This window comes from Passer domesticus, chromosome 10, assembly GCF_036417665.1.
Source record: "Passer domesticus isolate bPasDom1 chromosome 10, bPasDom1.hap1, whole genome shotgun sequence".
NCBI classification, from domain to species: Eukaryota; Metazoa; Chordata; class Aves; order Passeriformes; family Passeridae; genus Passer; species Passer domesticus.
The window spans coordinates 29,370,595-29,389,736 of record NC_087483.1 but is presented as its reverse complement, the minus strand read 5'-3'; the positions used below and the strand labels follow the sequence as shown (position 1 = coordinate 29,389,736).

Here is a 19,142-nt window from a genome sequence, read left to right as displayed (position 1 = left end):
TGAAGTACCTGAAATTAATTTCGCTGAGGTTAAAAGTATTGTCATTGCTTGGATACAATGTAGTTCCTTTTTAAACACACAGTGTTACTACTCCAGACTCTCTGCTGCTGCCTGCCCATTACTGTGTATCCACAGATCAGCTGGAGTGCAAGGGGTCGCTGCCAAAGTCATCTGTCCACTGGGCTGGAGCCAGGTTAGACTGTGGCATATACAATGTTTCACTTAGCTTCATTTTTGCAAATTACCTTTCCCTCTTAGTTTTTATGTATTTAATAACAACTTAAACCAAATTATTTTTTGATACTCCCTTTAAATCTGGCAAATTTACTCTTAAGTGTTCAACTTTAAGAGGAGCAGCATTTTATTTTCTGCCTTGCATCAAATGTATTTTGGTGTTGAAGTTTCATTACAACACATTGACTGAACTGATGTTTCAAACTGATGTTTCACATACACCTTTCAGTCAGTACCTCTCCAGAACTAATGAACAGTTTGGTAATCCTAACTTCATGCAAGGTCAGCTGAAAGCATTCTCTTATGATCTCTAAACTGATGGGCTAAGAAATTGCCACATGAAAAATTAAATTTCGGTGTTAAGAGTCTGCAAATACGACTGCCAGCGTTCACATTTGCCACCTTCTTCAGCTTAAATCCCAGGATGAAACACTGCAGCTTCAGATAACAAACACCTACTCTCTGTTGAAAATGAAATGACACCTCTCAGTAGAGAAGGGGTTTTTAACATACCAGATGTCTGCTTTTCTGCCGTACCCTTCTCCGCTAATAACTTCGGGACTCATCCAGTAGGGAGTTCCTGTGACAGACTTCATTCCCGTACCAGACAGACAGATGGTCTGCAGCCGCTTGCTGGCACCAAAGTCCCCAAGCTTCACATTGCCTGCTGAGTCCCGCAGAATATTTGCTCCTGGAAGGAAGGGAACACAGCATTACCTTCATAAAAGACTCAAGGTTTTGGTGTGGGAAACAGGTACAGAAGTTTAGATTCAGTGATACAATTCAACATCAACCTAGGATTTCCAGCCAGAGAATTTACTTTCTCCGCTCATTCCTATTAGTCTACTCTGGAGTTCAGAAAATAATTAATTGCACACACTGGTTTGCATGCTAGGCCTTTTCCAGGAAGGGGCAGTCCCTTTGTAAAGCCCTCCTGACAAAAGGAATGTGCTATACATGGGAAATTAAAAGAAATGGGAAAGGAATTTCCACACAACTGAAGATGTCTCCATACTATTGTAAGGCAAAACCTCAAACTGTGTTACAGATTTATTCAAAACAGGTATCCACGCAAGATGTACAAATTGATTGTGATATCTCAACCTGCTTTGGAACAAAACACAGTTGATACAAAGCAATAGAAAAATGGTAAAAATATTAGGGAATACAACAGCATTGTGTTCAACACACCTATTCTGCACATCACCATCTTCCTACATATTCATACCTTGCTTATGCAACACCTGCAAGTCACCTGCACCTGTCTGCAAAAAGTAGATGTTACACCACGCTTCCTAGCAGTAAAATGGAAGAAGTCTGATCAGGCAAGTCACCTCTGCCAGTCACTTCTTGTACCAGTGAAGTGCTGGGTAATTTCTATATAATTGATGAAACCAAACTCCATAAATTTAAACCTTCAACTCATGACACTTTTCTCTGCACAGTCTATTTCTAATGACATCATCCTCCAATATACTTGAAGCTATTAATAGTAAAATAAAATCAAAGGAATTTATCCTGCTTGTTTTACAGATGAAGACTAAAGAGACATTGCTAGAACTGCGCTAGAACATCATAAAGTTGCTTATTTTCCCCTCCCCAGGTTACAACAGTGACAAGACTAAAAGACAGAAAGCAATCACACTGATTTTAAGTCAGTATTTTGGTATTTTAAACTTAATTGCATTTTAGTGCTTCACATAAGAGTGGAAAAGGATCAGTAATAAAGAGCACTGAACTGTGCACAGAACTCTCATTACCTTTAATATCTCGATGGACAATCATATTGCTGTGCAAATAGTGAACTCCTTCCAGAATCTGCCGTGTGTATTTACGAGTCACGTTCTCTGTGAGTGCTCCGTATGATTTCAATTGGTCTTTGATGGAGCCCTATGGCACAGAAGCATAAAGCACTAACACTTCTGGAATTCAACTGAAATTCAATTAAATTTATGCCTGAAATGTAGACATTTAAAATTACAATTCTTCTTGATTTAACCTTACAACTTGTAAGCACCTGAATAGTCCAGTCCAATGTACAGAAAGAGAACAGCACCCTTAAACTTTTTGATGGGTAAGTGGTGACACAGGAGGAACATAACACATGCCCTTTGGGTTACCTTATACTCAGAAAAGAACATTGTCAAGAAAAATCTACCATGTGCTACAGGGTAGTGCCTTAGGGAAAAAAGACAAGGTAAGCAAATCTTAGCTTAAAATAAGATTAAATCAAAACTTTTTCAAAAATAGTTTTGCAACAATTTTTGTATAACCTGTCTCTGTCACATGGAGTTACAAACTGCTAAGATACTTCTGTCATTTTTCCAAATCTCAGAAAAATTCAAGAAGTCCCACAAAACAAGACCCAGAATTTAAAAAAATGAAGAAGCAAACAAAACACCTACCACCACAAAGAAAACAATGCCCAGACACTGCTTTTCCCCTCTGGAGTCTCATAGCAAGTAGACTGCTGTAACTATTCAGAAATACAGAGCCCTCTGTTTTTATAGGAGCACATTTTATTTAGCTCTGCTGACCTCACTTGGTGAGAAAATGAAAATCTACAGTTTTCTGACCTTATAATATTTCCTAACAAAGAAGAACAGCAGTTCAGCATGTACTAGGTGCCACACAAGAAGCAAGCAGCAAGATTATTTTCTGTATGCACTTATTCCCACCCCCACCTCAGGTACTTTTTGTTTTCCAGAAATACTTGAAGCGTGGCAAACAAAACAATAAAATTCAGGGAGATTTAAGAGTTTACTAATGATAATATTGTCTTTTCAAAGACACTGCCAGGCACCACTAATGCCAAACCAAACACAAAGAGCTTTTGTACGAACCACTGTAAATTCTGAGAACCCAAGCAACCAATGGAGAAGACAGGAGGTTGCAAGCACTTGTCAGGACCCATCTTTGGTGGTTTTAATTTGGACAGTTTTAAATATCTTTTATGCAAAGCTGAATGCTTGGGTGCTCATCACACTGCACACAGTTGATGGCTGAAGTGGATGAGCTCTCTTGCTTACCCCAGGCATGTACTCCATGAATATTGAAAGTGTCCTTTCAGGTGGATCTCTCAAGAAGCCATAATACTGAACAATTCTTTCATGCAGCAGATTTTTCAGCAACTGAATCTCACACTCAAGTGCATTTACTTCCTGAAAGGACAAAACAGGACAGATTTACCATGCTTGATGTAGTAAAACTAAGATTTTGGATTTGAATTTTTTCAATCAGAGCAGTGTGTACATATTAAAGTGTTATGCAAACTAAGTAACAAAATACTCCTACAGCTAATGTAAAGTTTTTGCATTTTGTAACAAGAAAATATCAATGTTAAATTGACACAATTAAAAACAACCAAAACTAGGTATTTTCTACACATTATGTTTGGGATGATTTTGCAGGTTTTTCATTGTTTCTCTTTTCTTGAAGTTATGTTTGTTTCAAAGCACAGCAGATATAAATACGTTCATGAGGTCAGTGATCACTATGCAACGTGTCATAAGCCTCCAACTGGGTAAAGAAAACCTAACAAAACACAGAAAACCACCCCACATTTTAATCTTTGTGGTGGAATAATTAGCATTAATTCTTAACTTTTCCAGGATGGTAGACTATACTTTAAAAATGCCTTTGAGTACCACTTGATACTGTGGTAATAATGAAATGCAACAAAGGAAAACACTAACAGCTGGTGCATTCTCTGGAGCCATCCAAAATACTATAAATTTTGAAAACAGGAAGCAAGATATTTTGAAATGGACAGTACGATCAAATCCTGGAAAAATATTAACCCATGAATTCAAACTTGACTAGATTCCAAATTTCACCTAGAAGTTTTTAATCAAAATCTGAATTTTTATCTGTCACAGCCTGTTATGATACCCTCACAATTCTGAGATTAGAAAAAAAATAGATTTTTTTTACACACAGAGGCACATAATACTACAAAATGCTATGATAGGTGAGCTCACAAAACTGTTGCTTGCAGAGATACTACCATATTTTAACATTTCCAAAATATAATGAGTTGTTCTTTTACACATTTTAACGAAGCAGCAACAACAGCTACACTAGGAATCTACAGCACAAATGATTCTTGCCTTTTTCTTTTATCCTATCCACTAATAGCAGCAACTCTAACTGGCAGCCAGTCAATTCTGCAATCATGCTTACACCCATTGTTTCCCCAGCCTTGCTCCCCACAGTGCAGAATGCAGTCATAATGTAAGGAAAGCAATAATTCTCTTCCTATCCTGTAAAAAGCAGCAAGTATGGTTTGGGAAAAGAAGAAATAGCAGATTTGTGCTACTTTTAAATTGTTTATCTCCTTCAGCACCCAGTACTTAAAGATGGACAAGTTTAATTTTAGAAAGAGAATAAACTAACAAGGAAACTTGTGCTCTTTAGGGAGAAACACAGTGTGTAACAGCAGTTAGTCTTGATGTACAACATTCAAAGAAACAAAACAAGTAACAGCACCCCCCCCACCCCAAACATAGAAATACCCCCCCAAAAAGATGAAAAATAGGTAAGAATCTCAAACTGTCTTCATAGCTAAAACCGATTTCTTTTTGGCAATTGGTTTTCAGAAGCACTTATACTAGTACAGCTTTTTCTGCTTATAAATGTAACTTCTTCCAATTCCTGTTAGTATAACTAATTATCTATTTCAGACCACACTTTGTAATAGATTGTTTGATTTTAGAGACTGAGACAGCACCAAATCAAATGATGCATCCTCACAGCATAAGGATCTGTCTGAAAACTAAAAAATGTGACATAATATTAAAATCAGGTAGGCAGATTAATTATCTATGGTACTAACAAAACAGAATTCCTAACAAGGACACTTTCCTAACACAACATGATTTAAAACATGATCATCCTGTTTAAGGAAAGGAATGGGAGTCTGGTCTAGAACACACCACTTCAGCAGAAGCCTTTTCCAAGGTGTCCCTTGGGTATCACTTACCTTGCTGGTTTCTGGGCTATCGGGATCAAACTGAACTTGTTTAACAGCCAGTTCTCTTCCAGTGTCAGCATCATAACACAGATACACTCTGCCAAAGGCACCTTGACCCAGCAGTTTACCAAGTCTCCAGTTAGTTGGAGCTCGTGGTGCTGAAAATATAAGTATGTTTTGGTTTTCAAATGAGCTTGTTATTCAGCTGATCGAGAAAAACTGGAATACACAGAAAGTAATTTTTTTAAAGACTACTTTTTCAACAACAGAGACTGTGCGTCCTAAACCTCACCATATAAATTACAAAGATCAATACAACTCCCTGTAAGATGGAAAACATGAACTACTTAAATTTATTCACAAAATAAGTTGTGGTAGAACTAGACATACTTAAAACAACTAGCAATAGCTAATTTGAAGAACAGAAAAAGAATGTTAAACAAACTACTTTCTTTTTTAAAAAATAGAGGCATAATTACAAGGTATGAGCTACTGAAGTCATCACAAAGTATATTTGCTCCTGAAATTCTACCACAAGTATGAAGCAGTACCACTAAAAATTACAGTTTAACTGAAAACATGACCAACATCTGCAAAAATAAATAGTATGCAACCTACAAAATCCTTCTCAGGTCCTAAAAAGTCTAAGAAATCACTTTTACAATGTTTTGTTATCAGAGATGTAAAATTCAATTGAAAGTCTACATGGAGGTAGATAAGGTAAGCAATGAAAATACTGATGAGTGTAGTCCTGACCTTTGCCTATTAGAGAGATAAAACCGTGTTATTTAATGGCATGTGTTTGGATGGCATGCTAGGTTTTGACATGATACAGCTGAAAGGTAAGAGTTGTACAGTGGGGTTCACAAAGTGGCAGAACTTACAGCGGCTGGGTGGGCTGATGTCCATGACTGACAGGGTAGGATTGTCTATGTCACTGCCCCTCCTCCTCATCCGGTTATCTTCGTACTCCGGTGTAAAGACGCTGCTCCCACTGCTGGTGCTCAGTGAGTGATCAGTGGGGCTGAAACTGACCGGTGATCGGAAGTTGTTGCCCTGAGTCCTTCTGGCTCTTGGAAAAGTTTTACGACCTTCAATGATATACGCAGAACACAAAAGTTACAGTATAAAAAGATACAGCAATGCAATGTGTGCATGCAAATACTTTATGAGTTCTACATCATCTCGTTCAAATCTGCCACAAGACAGGACACAACCATCATCAAGTTGACCGGTTTAACTTTCCACCTAGAAGAAAACAAACATTCATCACAGATGTATATAAAGACTAGATAGAATCAAAATCCTGTGTTTAAGAGATGAAAATAGGGACCAAACTCTGGAATTTTTCTGAAATATAATCAACATGCTTGAAAAACCTGGAGACCTGTAAGAGGAGGAAAGAAAATTCCATGCCTCTGTTTTTTATGCTCTATTAAATGTGCAAATAACAAATTTCTGATATTTAGGAGAACAAATACACATTTACAATGCTGTAATGCCCAAGCCAGCCTCTTCCTTCTGTAAACTAGAAAGAATTTAATTCAGAGAAAGACTGACACCTGGAATCAACAGGAAGACCACAAAAGTATTTTAAAAATCAGAACACAAGCAATGCAAAATTTGGAGATAGCTATGGCATCAGAACAAAAAAAAAGCACCAATCTGCAACATGTTAATTACAACCAGATGACTAAAACAATTTATATTCATCTATTTACATAACACATCTATTTTTAGGATAGCACCCTTGATTAAGTTTCATCGTAGAGAACTTAGCAATAACTGAATGAGTTTTCGATTCATTAGGTACTACACTGGAGGAGGAGTTCCCAGGGGACTAAAGAAAGCAGATAACAAATCTCTGAAATAGTAGACTCAGTCTTATATACTAGTCTGGACAATTTAAATTCCAAGAAAGATATGTAAACAAGTTATTAAACTGATTTATTCACGATTGAAAAGATTAAAATGTGATAAACAAGTCATAATTGGTTTGTCTCATGTAGCTAATCCTATTTTCCCATTTCAATGGGACATTCTCACAAGCCAACTCATGAAGTGTTGCACACCATCTTACTATGCAGATTATACCCAAGACAGATGCAGAACAGTTATCAATGATTTCTTATCAAAGGGGAAGATAAACTGCTGGGGATGTCCACTTAAATTATCTTCAGTCCACTTCCATGCACTATTTTAATTCATCATGTACATATGATGGAACTTAATACACTGAAATATTGCAGATGGCATCATGTTAAGTGTGGCTGAAAATCCATTTAAAGATAAAATAAAAATTCACAGTGGTATTGGACATCAGAGATTATTCAAAAATCAACAAGATGAAATTCAGTAAGGAAGTACAATATACATACTTAGAGAAATCTAATGCAGAAACTACAAAATGTAAAGCAATTGGAAGTCATGAAGAAAATTATATAGGAAAATGTAACCAAAGACTGAAGAGCAGTCAGAATGGTGACCAGAAATTAGGGTCACTCTGCAACATATTAATGTGACTACTACATACCAAGTTCTGCTTATATCCTGTGTTATGCATGAAGCGGCCATGAGAAAAGCCTCAGCTTGGACAGAAGAAGAAAACTAAGGCAAGAAAATATCCCTGTGTTGCACGGATATATAAGGGCAATGACCAATTCTTCACTGTGCTAAAATGGACTAACTATTATTTGCAGGAAAAATGTCTTGGGAGACAGAGAAAGTTAAGTCGTAAGATAAGCTATCTTGGAAGTTGGTAACATAAAGGAAGTGAGTATCTCTTCTGCTCAAGTCAATTTAGAGTTTACTTGAAAAGTCAGTGTGGCAGATCATTGCCTCTTTAAATCTTGCCTTAGAGCAAGGGACTGGACTTTGCAGTGCCTCAGTTTGATATTTCTGTGATTCCTGTAACATAATTCCATTTATTGCTCTGCACATTCCACACTGCAAGTGAAACCATCTGGTCTTGGGACACATTTCTTCTTAACTCTTCTCAACTAGCGCTTGACACATCCTCAAGTATGAAAATCCTTCAGCTGCTCCTCTCTACTTCCTTAGAAATTTAACACATGCTAAATTTATATCAACGGTATTACTGTCCAAACCAGTTTTGTGGACACATTAGCAGGTGCTGCCTTGCATTCCAACAATTTATTTCACCAATCAATTCTCAGTTTACATCACTGCTCTTATATTTTATTTACTCTTTTAATCTAAGAAACTGTTAACAGGAACTCCACTGTACTAGGGATTTCTTAAAGCAAAACAAGACATTACAAACAGACATACCTACTTTATCTAGAAAAGGGTCACAAAAGTCAAAAATTTATACTGTATGATGTGTGTGGCCAAAACATTTCCACAGTTGTGCATATGAATCAGGAATTGTGTAATCCATAACTTTACCAGAGATAAAACTGTTCAGAGGTTCTATCAATCATTAGAAACTTAGCAAGTGAGTTTGGGGAAAGAATTGAAGCTTCCAATTTTATCAATGTTTTCACTTAATTTCATTAAGATCTTACAATTTTATTCACATTTTCAGATGAGAAAAACAGATTAATAAAATTGTTGCAGTGCTTACCATCATTGTAGTCTTGTTGATGATATGAAATATGGTATCTTCTGGGATAAGTCCCTCCCTTTCCAAATTTCTCAAATATTGGGATATCATACTCTACTAGAAAATAAAATTATTCATTTCAAAATCTAAAATGTGACAAAAGCACGTTAAATTAATCACTTTGATAATACAAACTTACAATGGGTGAACATATCAGAAGATATGAAGGGTTGAAGCATCAAAGGAAAATGATGTATAGAATAAAATTACACAACTCATAAGAACTAGAAGTCCCAAAGGATCAAGAATTCAACAGCTTAAGTGGTTTGTAACCTCTTGCTTAAAAGAATGTTGGAGGACTGCAGTATGCCTGATTACTCCAGTTTTAAAAATACTTTATAGAGGAGAAACTATTCCAAAGAATACAATTTGAAGTTGTATAAATATGAAAAACTGGTGAATGAGTCAATACAGCTTGAATTACTAAAACACATTCAAAAGATCCTCTTTTAAAAGTAATTGAGGGGGAAAAGTATAAGATAAGGGAAAAAGTCCCTCAGGCATAATGGTTAGAAGATAAGTACATAAGAAGGAAGGAAACAGCCAACAGTCCACAGGAATCCGGGCTAAAATTCATGCAGTTTAATTATCCATGAATTCTCTGTACAAAACAAGGACCAGTGAGGTGACAAAATCAATTTGAGAAATAAAACCAACAGAATAATTAGAGTAGGCCCTGAAGAGTCTATATGACTGTACATGAAATTTGCAGGTGAAATTCAGTATAGCCATCTGTAAAGGTTTGTGATAGAGACTTCCAAAAAAGTAGCAGCTGAACTCTTTGTATTAGCTGAGAAGAAAATTAAATGCTGTAAGATACACTGAACAAAGTTTTGGTCTACTCAATTTCAAAGAATTCAGTAAAACTGGAAAATATTCAGAAGTACAGAGATGATCAAAGATACAAACTGCTCCTCCATAAGAAATGTAGGCCTCTACATACTAGAAGAGCAAAGGGAGCAAAGAGGTCCATAAAAAAACCAAACCAAAAAAATCCACTGGAAAAACAGTAACAGAAAAAAACAAAAACCAAGCCTTAAAAAAAGTTACAAAGCACATACTTCTTCATAAAACACAATAAATTACACAACTTTCTGTTGCAACTTACAGCTGATGCTGAGAAAGTTTAAACAAGTTGAAATAGGGACAAGAAAAATTTGGGCAAGGAAAAAAAATCTATCAAATCACAGAAGAACATCTTGCATTTAGAGAACCCTTGAGCAATATGTGATTAGGAGTATATTCTGAGAGAGGAACATTACACACTCCTCTGCAGAAGCCCTGTACTGGTGGTGGCAGGAGGAAGGACTAGGGCAGATGGTATTTTTTCTGCTTCTTTTACACTTCAAATCATGAGAATAAATATTGAATATGGAATTAATGATTGCTCTCTATCCCATTGCTTACATACGAGAACATGGAATGGGAAAAAACTCAACAAATCCCAATAAAAAATATTGCAAGATGATCTTACTAGAATAGTAACTGATCTTATTAGAAAAGTAACTGAATACAAATAAACTAGATTAGGACTACACAAGAGGTAAAGTAATTTCTGACATTTCCAACTCTTCTGGTACTTATCTCTGCCACCTAAATGCTATTTACACACAGTTTTAGTTTTATTTAAAAGTGGTGCAATCTGTTAAGCACTCTAGAAAGAAAAAACTCATCATCACAGATTTATCTGGATAAAGCTTCAAAATCAAAATAAAAAGGAGCCTCAAAATATGTAACAGACTGAAAAAATACAAACCCCTTTTGATTTACTGGAAACTAATTATTGTTCAACAGCAAAGTTTTGCAGTGAGACATGACTGTGAGGAAACACTTCAGAGCACTTTCAAGGTTACCCACTGCACTTGGCATCCTGAGATTTTTTTTGCACAACAACTTAGATTTGAGCCAGAGTATTGTATGAAAAAACCATTAGTGGTGATGATTAACTCATAGGCACAGCGCACAGCTCTCCATCCTGTCACTTTACAGCGCTTTCAAATACAGAAGTCATGAGCACTTCAAAGTGATACTTATTTCACAGAGAAGAAAACAAGCTCCATGTACTTGTTTTGGCTGGGATAGAGTTAATTTTCTTAATAGTGGCACGTATGGTGCTACATTTTGGATCTGTGGCCAAAACACTGTTAATAACATATTTTAGTTATTGCTGAAGCACATTGACAAGAATCAAGGAGCCCTTTTGCTTCATACACTGCCCTGCCAGCTGGTAGAGTGGGCTGGGAGGCACAAGAAGTTGGGAAGGAACACACCTGGACAGCTGGCCCCAGGTGTGTCAAGGGATATCCCATATTATCTGAGGTTTTGCTCTGCAACAAAAGCTGAGAGACGGACGGACGGACGGACGGACGGAAGGAAGGAAGGAAGGAAGGAAGGAAGGAAGGAAGGAAGGAAGGAAGGAAGGAAGGAAGGAAGGAAGGAAGGAAGGAAGGAAGGAAGGAAATTCATAATGATGGTGTTTGTCTTCCCAGATAACCACGAGGAGTGATGAAGCCCTGCTTTCCTGGAAATGGCTGAACACCTGCCTGCTGATGGGAAGTGGTGAATGAATTCATTGTTTTGTTTTGCTCATGTGTACAGCTTTTGCTGTGCTATTAAACTGCCTTTATTTTAACTCATGAGTTTTCTTACTTTTCCTCTTGGGCTCTCTCCCCAGTCTCACGTGGGGAAGTAAGCAAGCAGCTGTGTGAGGCTTAGCTACCTATTGGGATTACCACCTCCAAATTAAATAAATTAACCACAGTTATACACCATCTGAGAGACAGATATTATTTACAGTCCAATTTAACTAAGTGTTGCATGCCCCTATGCACTGCAACATTTATTCTTTTTACAGAGGCAGATAGTTATACTACACCCACTAGGGGTGGTGTCACACACAATAACCTGGAAAAAACGTGAAATTTCTTGTATTTCCACGATATCTTTCACTATGTGCATTTGGGGTGGCTTTGCTTTCTTCTACCATATTGTTTGTGTAATACAATACTTCTCCCATGTGAACATCCCTTCTAAATCCTATTATTTGCAAGAGGAGCAGTTCTGCAAAGCTAGTGTGTCTGCAGTGATTTTTGCCTACCTGAGAATTCCTGATGATTATCTGGATAGCTCTGTGCTCTTGGCATCCGAGACTTGGGATAGTTGTCCCTGGAAATGCAAAAATACACAGAATCGAAAAACTGCCATTAATCCAGACTCAAGCTTACTGTCCTCTTACTGATGAAAAGCCACTGCTATACAGATTGCTGCACCAGTTTACAAACGTGGAACTCGATTCTGAAACTCAATTCTAGTAGGTAACTGTAACAATTAAGGATCATCAACAATGGAAAAGCTTGCTCATTGAGCTTAATGTAGGTAAGAAAGCAACAGACTCTGTTAATGAGCAATGATATTAGTAAAAACATGAATTATCAGAAGTACAGCCACAAAGGAACACTGTTATGTTTAACACCTTTATGGCTAAACACAAAGGCTTACAGACTGGCAAAATGGGTTATACAGACTACAAAAACTCTTGAGGAAATTTAACCACAGAAGTGTAGAACCTTTTAATGAGAAAAAAACATTTCCTCTTCTCTCCATGAAAGTCATAGGATTAAGAGAGTGATTTTATTGAGTTATAGAATGATGAAGAATTTTTTGGTTCTTACATAATCACATTGTTTCTTACCTACAGTTGGTATGTAACTCCCAGCCACCAAAAGGAATGGATGGGATTGCCAGTCAGAGCAATCGATAACAGTTTATTTCCATAAACATACCAAAACAGTGTCCTCCTTTTTCTGGTAAGAATTTCTCTAATGGGTAACAGAAGCTAAATGGAGACACAAAACCTACATCTTTGTAGGAAATATTTAAATGGAAAAAAAAAAAAGGAAAAGAAACTAAGTAGACGTGACAAATTAAGTAAACAAAAACAACCAAAAAGAGTTTTGAAGAAGAAATATAAGTTGCATTAAGTTTGCTTTGTTTCCCCTTCTTCCACTCACTTCTACCCCACAAAACCATTAAATTGGGCTATTAGATAAACGTATTTTCTATGGAGCTACATTAAATACTGTGTCCGTATAACCTACTACACTAAAACCACAAAATACTTTTCATGTCTACTGTCTTCTTGCTTGTGATATGCAGACTTATTAAACTCAAAACTGTATTTGTTAGACCAAATCTATTTGTGTCCTCAAACCACATATTCTGAAATGAAACAGTACTACTACTGAATAATACAGCTCTGATTAACTACCAGAGGCAGTGACCTCCAACACTTCACCTTTCTACCAGTTAAATAAAATATTTTATTAGCAGTTTTATTAGTTTTGCAGTTTGAAATAAACAAAGAACAAGTCTACACATTAAACCCAAGGTTATTTGCCTGACCACCATAAACCAAACAGGAATATGCTCTACTTGACTTGTCTGGTGGACAGTGACCCCCTCAAAACACAGAGGTCTCCTCAGAGGTCAATCCAAAAAGAACCCCCACAACACACACTGCCTCTTGCTGACTGGTGGGCTTTAAAAAAGAAAAATCAGTTGGAAGTTTGCAACAGGAACAAGGGGAGAGGAACAGACAGTAATTGCAAAGGAAAGGATGGGATTGACTGCTGAAGCCAGAAAATTATTCTACCCTCCTGCTTGAATTGGGTACCCCCTGCTTTGGAAAAGGAAAGCCTACTTCATATGGCAGTGCCTAAGAACTGTAAATTTAATGGAGTGGCTCACTGCCAGCATATATATACTACCCATGTGAAAGACCTAGCAACATTTAGTAAAAAAATTCAGTACATTTTTGTAGGACCTTAAATCTAAATTTTTGTGGTTTAAATACAAATTATTGAAAAAAAAAGTGCTACAGTATTTTCCATATGTTAGTAAGCAATTAAATTTCAATAAGCTTTTATAAACATTCTATAACTTACAAAAGAATTTCTGGAAGAAGCACTGTCACTTGAGAGGAGTTGTATTTTACAACTGAGACATTATGCAATCTAATATAGATAAATAATTAAATAATGAATGTAAATAATTTTTACCCATCTAACGGGCTGTCAAGCGAGGGACAGCTTCCTGAGCCAGAGTTTTCAGGACTGCTCAAAGACAATGGATCCAGCATCTAATAAATAATAAACAGAGGAAGATCAACAAGTTCAAGGGGTTCTTTTGTCAATTTTTTTCCCTAAATAGTTAAGGGGTTTGCTATAAGACAACTAATAAGAAACAAATCCAAATCAGATATGAACTGGTAAAAACAGCGTGGAAAGCTCAGCTGTTGCCTAAAAATTAGCTCCTTCCTAAAATGAAGTTTGTTTTGATATGTTGTATAACATCTATTCTTTTCCATGAATTGGACAACAGTCTTCTGCTGTAAATTAAGCAGTTATCCCTCCAATTTTTATGGTCTGTGTTGCATCTTAAAGGTCCTGGGCACCTACTTTGCCATACACCAATCAAGGACTTATTAAAGAAACAGTGTCCTGAAAGTGAGTTTGCACTCCACAAACTCAAACACTTAAATGAACTCTCTGTACTGGGGAGGACAACATTTATCACAGGTTCAGCATTTTTATTCCTCTTGTCTCATGCTGAACAATACTGATTACCTCTCTAAGCCAATGCACTATGGCCCAACTGGTAGCCCATGGGTTTCATCCAACCCCTCATCTCTTACAGGAAGTGTGAGGTCTGCTGTCAGAGTGCCAATAGCTGTGCTCAGGCAGATCAACAGCAGAGCAGAGGAAAACCCTCCACTTCCAAATTCCCTTCTTGTCTGTTGGGCAGGCTGTGACAGATAAAGGCAGCATGGCCAACACTTGCCAAGGTGATGTGGCAATGTAGGTGGGGGGGAGCAAACAGAATTTGTGAGCCTACCACCCCAGAATGGCCCTTGAGGCTGCTTAGGTTGAACTAAACTGACCTCTTATCAAAGTAAAATTCATTAATTTAAACCTGCTGACAGCTCACACAGCAATAAATACATGACAGGTTATTTATTTCTGGAATACTTAGGAGTGAATGGACATCCCAGGCTTCAGGGATCATCTGTCTGTCTGACCAGCCAGTGACCAGAAATTACTTTGCCTACACCAAAAGTAACTATTTTACTGGAATGAATCTAGTCCTGGGCTGGATCTGACCACACGGCTATGATAATGAATAGCCCTGGTCTGGAAAGTAGGAGATTCAGTCCCTATTCTCAGCTCAGTCATTAAAATTGTGCAACAAATTGCACTATCCCCTTGCCTTTATTTTATCATCTGTCTCTCATTTAGTCAGCTCATAAAAACCGTTGCCTCTTGCCATTTGTAAATACACTGCCAATGTCAACAACAACTTGAACTGATTTGTGTATGCAGAATTATTTTTCTTTCCTCCTTGAAACATCTCTTTCTCCAGTGCCAATTCTGTGAGCAGTTACATTCCTGCTCCTTTTCTTGCTGTTTTGAAAGGCAATTTTTATATTCACAGAGTAGGATTTTTATTTTGCTAAGTGTGAAGATATACTACATTAATGCAGGCAAGACGAAAAATAAAACCATATATTTGTGATCTTTACACACCAAAAAGGTGAATTTGTGAAGTCTTTCACAGCTTATTTATGCCAGGCCTACAGCCATCCCCTTGCCCCTACCCCAGCACAGTACCTACCACACAGAATCACTGACTATTATGAGTTGGAAAGAACCCACAAGGGTCATTGATCCCGACTCTTAAGTATCAACAGAGTACAAATAATTCTGACAGATCCAAACTCTTTCTTAAAATTTCCTTTTAATTACCTTGAAAAGTTGTAAAGCTGGTCTTGCTTACATATCATTCTCGGTAAAATAAAGGGGCTTGTGCTTTCTAATGTTTTCCCCTGGCATCTCTGCTGTTATTTGTAACTTTCTCACTCAACTATCACGGCAATTAAAAATATTATCTTTCTCCTTGTAACAGCATATTTTAAAAATTGAAGAGACAGAGGAAAAAAAAACAGGTTCTGCAAGACTAAACAGCACAATTACTTCAACCTTATGTCACCAATCAAGTTTTACAGAGTTGTCATCAATTTTTTTGCTGTTTCTTCTAATAATTCCATATCCTGTTTGAACAGCAGTATTTCATAAAGAAACTTAACAAAAACTTGAATTTCAATAATCACAGACGTACCTGGTCCATACTTTCTGGAATGAATTCACCCTCACTGTTGATACTGGTGAAGGATCCATTTCGAGCCACCTGATGCAGCTCATCTGGAATGTATCCTGGGGGAGGTGAACTCCTATCACGAGTATTTGAACCTTTTGAAAGAAAAGGGTGGTCAGAGTCTCTCCACTAACCAGAATTCAAGGCTTTATTGAAATGTTTCACAGGCACTGAGCCTGCCTGGATCACTACTAGCTTTAGGAATTCCCCCAAATACCTGTGCAATACAAGACTTAAGTATAGCATTTAAAATCTGCAATCCAGAAATTATGAAAAATTAGGGGCAGAGTTGCTTCGATGACATTAAAGAGAATTTTCATTATACAGAAACATAATTTGTCCACATATCTAGCTGAGTAAATTCCTTCTTTTGACCAAAATCAAAACCCTTCTACCCAGGTCAACTAATCCTTTGCAACTCTTAAAATTTCAGTTTGTTGAATATTAAGTCTCTAAGAACAGAAATACATATATTCATGATAAATGTATAATAATTTATTACGTTGTCTGGAAAATTATTAATTAAGCTCTCTAGTTTCATAATTAAATTTGGAAGTTAACATCACCCAACTTTAAAACATGAATAAGTAAAGAGGTTATATCAATCCCAAAATCAGTATGTTAAACAAATGCTCACATAGTAAAAATTATGGAGGTCATAAAATGAGCAAGGAAACACATTGTCATATAACCAGCTTTTTCAGTAGCTCATTCCTGTATTAGAAAATAAAGGGGAGTACTAACATCAGCTTTTTAAGTTACCCTGAAATAACTCTATATACACTAAATTAGTTGTGGGTTTTTTTCCGGGCAATTTTCTGTATTATATATATTTAAAAAGCCTTTTGTCCTAATATTCAAAATCAACTCTCCCAAATGCAAATTCTATAGTACTCACTGATGAGTAGAAGAGACAGTTTGTGTTGGGAGCAAAATTTTCATGAGTAGTAAAAGACAAAAGACATTTTTACAATTAAAGTTATTGAAATGTGCAACTTACCTATTACAGACAGTCGCCTTTTTCTGTCTGCCACACCAAACACTATATTATCTAAATCTTCCAGTGAGGGCAAGGGTTCCACGTTATTTACACTGGGTGACTGAAAATGCATAAGTATTACAACCTGCAGTTATACTTTACATTCTTGACAATGAAAATAATTCGTGAACTTTATAGGCTTTCTGCAGTACATTTCATTTTTTAAGCACTCAAAAAAGCAGCTTGCCAATTTACATCACAATTCATCTATTTTAGTAGCTCATTTGTAGCCTTTAAAATTAATTTTCAATATGTGCCAGTATACAAATCCTATGAATATCAATGCCATGATTTGTTAGATAATACCAAAATATCTCAGCATTTAGTCTATAGACCACTAGTCTTTGCTACAACAAATACTGAACTTCTTACATATGATTTAAAGAACAATTTCAAATTATTACAATTACTTAAATTCTGAATGCTTTTTTTGTATCATTCTACTAAGGTTCACTTTTCTACCACTATAGGGAGGCAAACAAAAAGACAGGAACAGGATCTAGGAAAGACTTAAAATTGAGTCAGCACAAAATGCTAATGGATGTTTAAAGTGAAATGAAGAAGCAATCAGTATTACATTCAATTGGGGAAATGCCATCTTCAAGAAAAGATACAAATTCTATTTCATTATGAAAACTGAGGAAAAGGCATTTAGCATGTCTGCTCATACCTGTGTATTTCCATGTATTACAAGCAGTATCTTGAGACTCTTCATATGTACACTACGGTCAAGTAGTTCAACTGCTTTGTCCAGGTCATCCTGTGTGGTTAATGGAATTACAAGCTACAAAACAAGGGGAAGGGAGAAAAAAGTCTTAAACAGCACACAAGAAAAAAATGAGGAATTCAAATGCAGAGAAACAGAGTGTTTCCTTTCATAGAAAACAACTTGAAAATAAACCTTATTAAATGATCCCTTAAGTACTAAAAATTCAACCTTAACTCTTCCTTCAGATTCCTCTACTATCAGAACAAGTCTTCACAAGAAGCAACCACTTTGCATATATAGAACTTAAATATCCAAAAGTTTCAGCAAAATGGGTACAATTGGGTCAATGCCTAAATTAACACAAGTCTGTAAGATAAACCTAAGTCCTATTTCATAGAGTATAAAGCAGATTTTTGTATCTCAGCTGTTACAAATACACTTGTTTAAAGTTGCATGATTAACACGATTTCTCCACTGAACAACAGCATTTGCTAAGGAAGATGTGATCCATGTGCAACAACTCTAGTCCTCACTAGAATCTTACTTGTATCTAATTAAATAGAATTAGCTTGGCATACATATATCTTTAGAACAGAAAATTATGCCATTAATGTGCAGTTGAAATCTGAATTCTATTACAATGAAAATTTGGCTCATCTTTCAGGAGTGTAAATTACAGCTTCTGCTTGTAACAAAGGAAAAACAGCATACAGATTTTCAAATCTATTCTACTTGTAAACAGCCTCAGTCAATGATGCTTAAATACAGTACTTTTATACAAAAAGAGATGGGATTGAGGAGGAAGATCTTGATAAAATGAAGAGTATGCTATTTGTTAAATTGCACTTTTAATACCAGTGACACATTATTACCATCACATTTCTGAAAGGTGATGGGATGATTTGCCAACTAGTGCAGAAGGTAAGAAGCAGAAAACCTACTCAAATGCCTAAAAATCTACTAATGGAAGGAGCTGAGGCTAAAGCATTATGAAGGGCCATTTCACCTGACCTTCCAAACATCCAAAAACCTTCTGCTGGAATTCTTCATTTTGAGGATCAGTTTCACGGAAGTGTCTGGTAATGTAATGAGTAACTAACGGAGAGCAATCACTGGCATTTTCTTCTGCAAAGATGCAGTGTAGATACAGCAGTTACATTGTGCTTAACCAAGCAGATGAATAAGCCTTCATGCACTTTGCTGACTCAAGGCAAAAGCCAGATGTAACCCCTAAGAATGGATCCTGCATCTGTAAATACATTTGCTATTAATAATTCTATCCCTACTTCTAAAGGAAAGCCAGAAGTAATATTGATCAGGCCTAAGTGGCTTGACAGTGCTGGCCCTGTACCAA

At 36.5% G+C, this 19,142-nt stretch overlaps 1 protein-coding gene across 4 annotated transcripts in view; it reads right to left on the bottom strand.

Moving 5' to 3' along the window:
* MAP3K2 (mitogen-activated protein kinase kinase kinase 2) overlaps positions 1–19,142 on the bottom strand; it is a 48,343-nt gene that overhangs the window by 7,798 nt on the left and 21,403 nt on the right. For 3 of the 4 annotated variants that reach the window (XM_064434910.1, XM_064434912.1, XM_064434914.1), the window contains 11 exons: positions 17,750–17,863; positions 17,041–17,140; positions 16,005–16,135; positions 13,889–13,968; positions 11,929–11,996; positions 8,793–8,888; positions 6,091–6,297; positions 5,216–5,364; positions 3,264–3,395; positions 1,995–2,124; positions 748–925 (listed from right to left, as the gene is read on the bottom strand). In XM_064434910.1, the coding sequence (XP_064290980.1) occupies positions 748–925; positions 1,995–2,124; positions 3,264–3,395; positions 5,216–5,364; positions 6,091–6,297; positions 8,793–8,888; positions 11,929–11,996; positions 13,889–13,968; positions 16,005–16,135; positions 17,041–17,140; positions 17,750–17,863 (1,385 nt within the window). The remainder of the gene's footprint in view (positions 1–747; positions 926–1,994; positions 2,125–3,263; positions 3,396–5,215; positions 5,365–6,090; positions 6,298–8,792; positions 8,889–11,928; positions 11,997–13,888; positions 13,969–16,004; positions 16,136–17,040; positions 17,141–17,749; positions 17,864–19,142) is intronic. The other variant, XM_064434913.1, reaches the window with a different exon arrangement.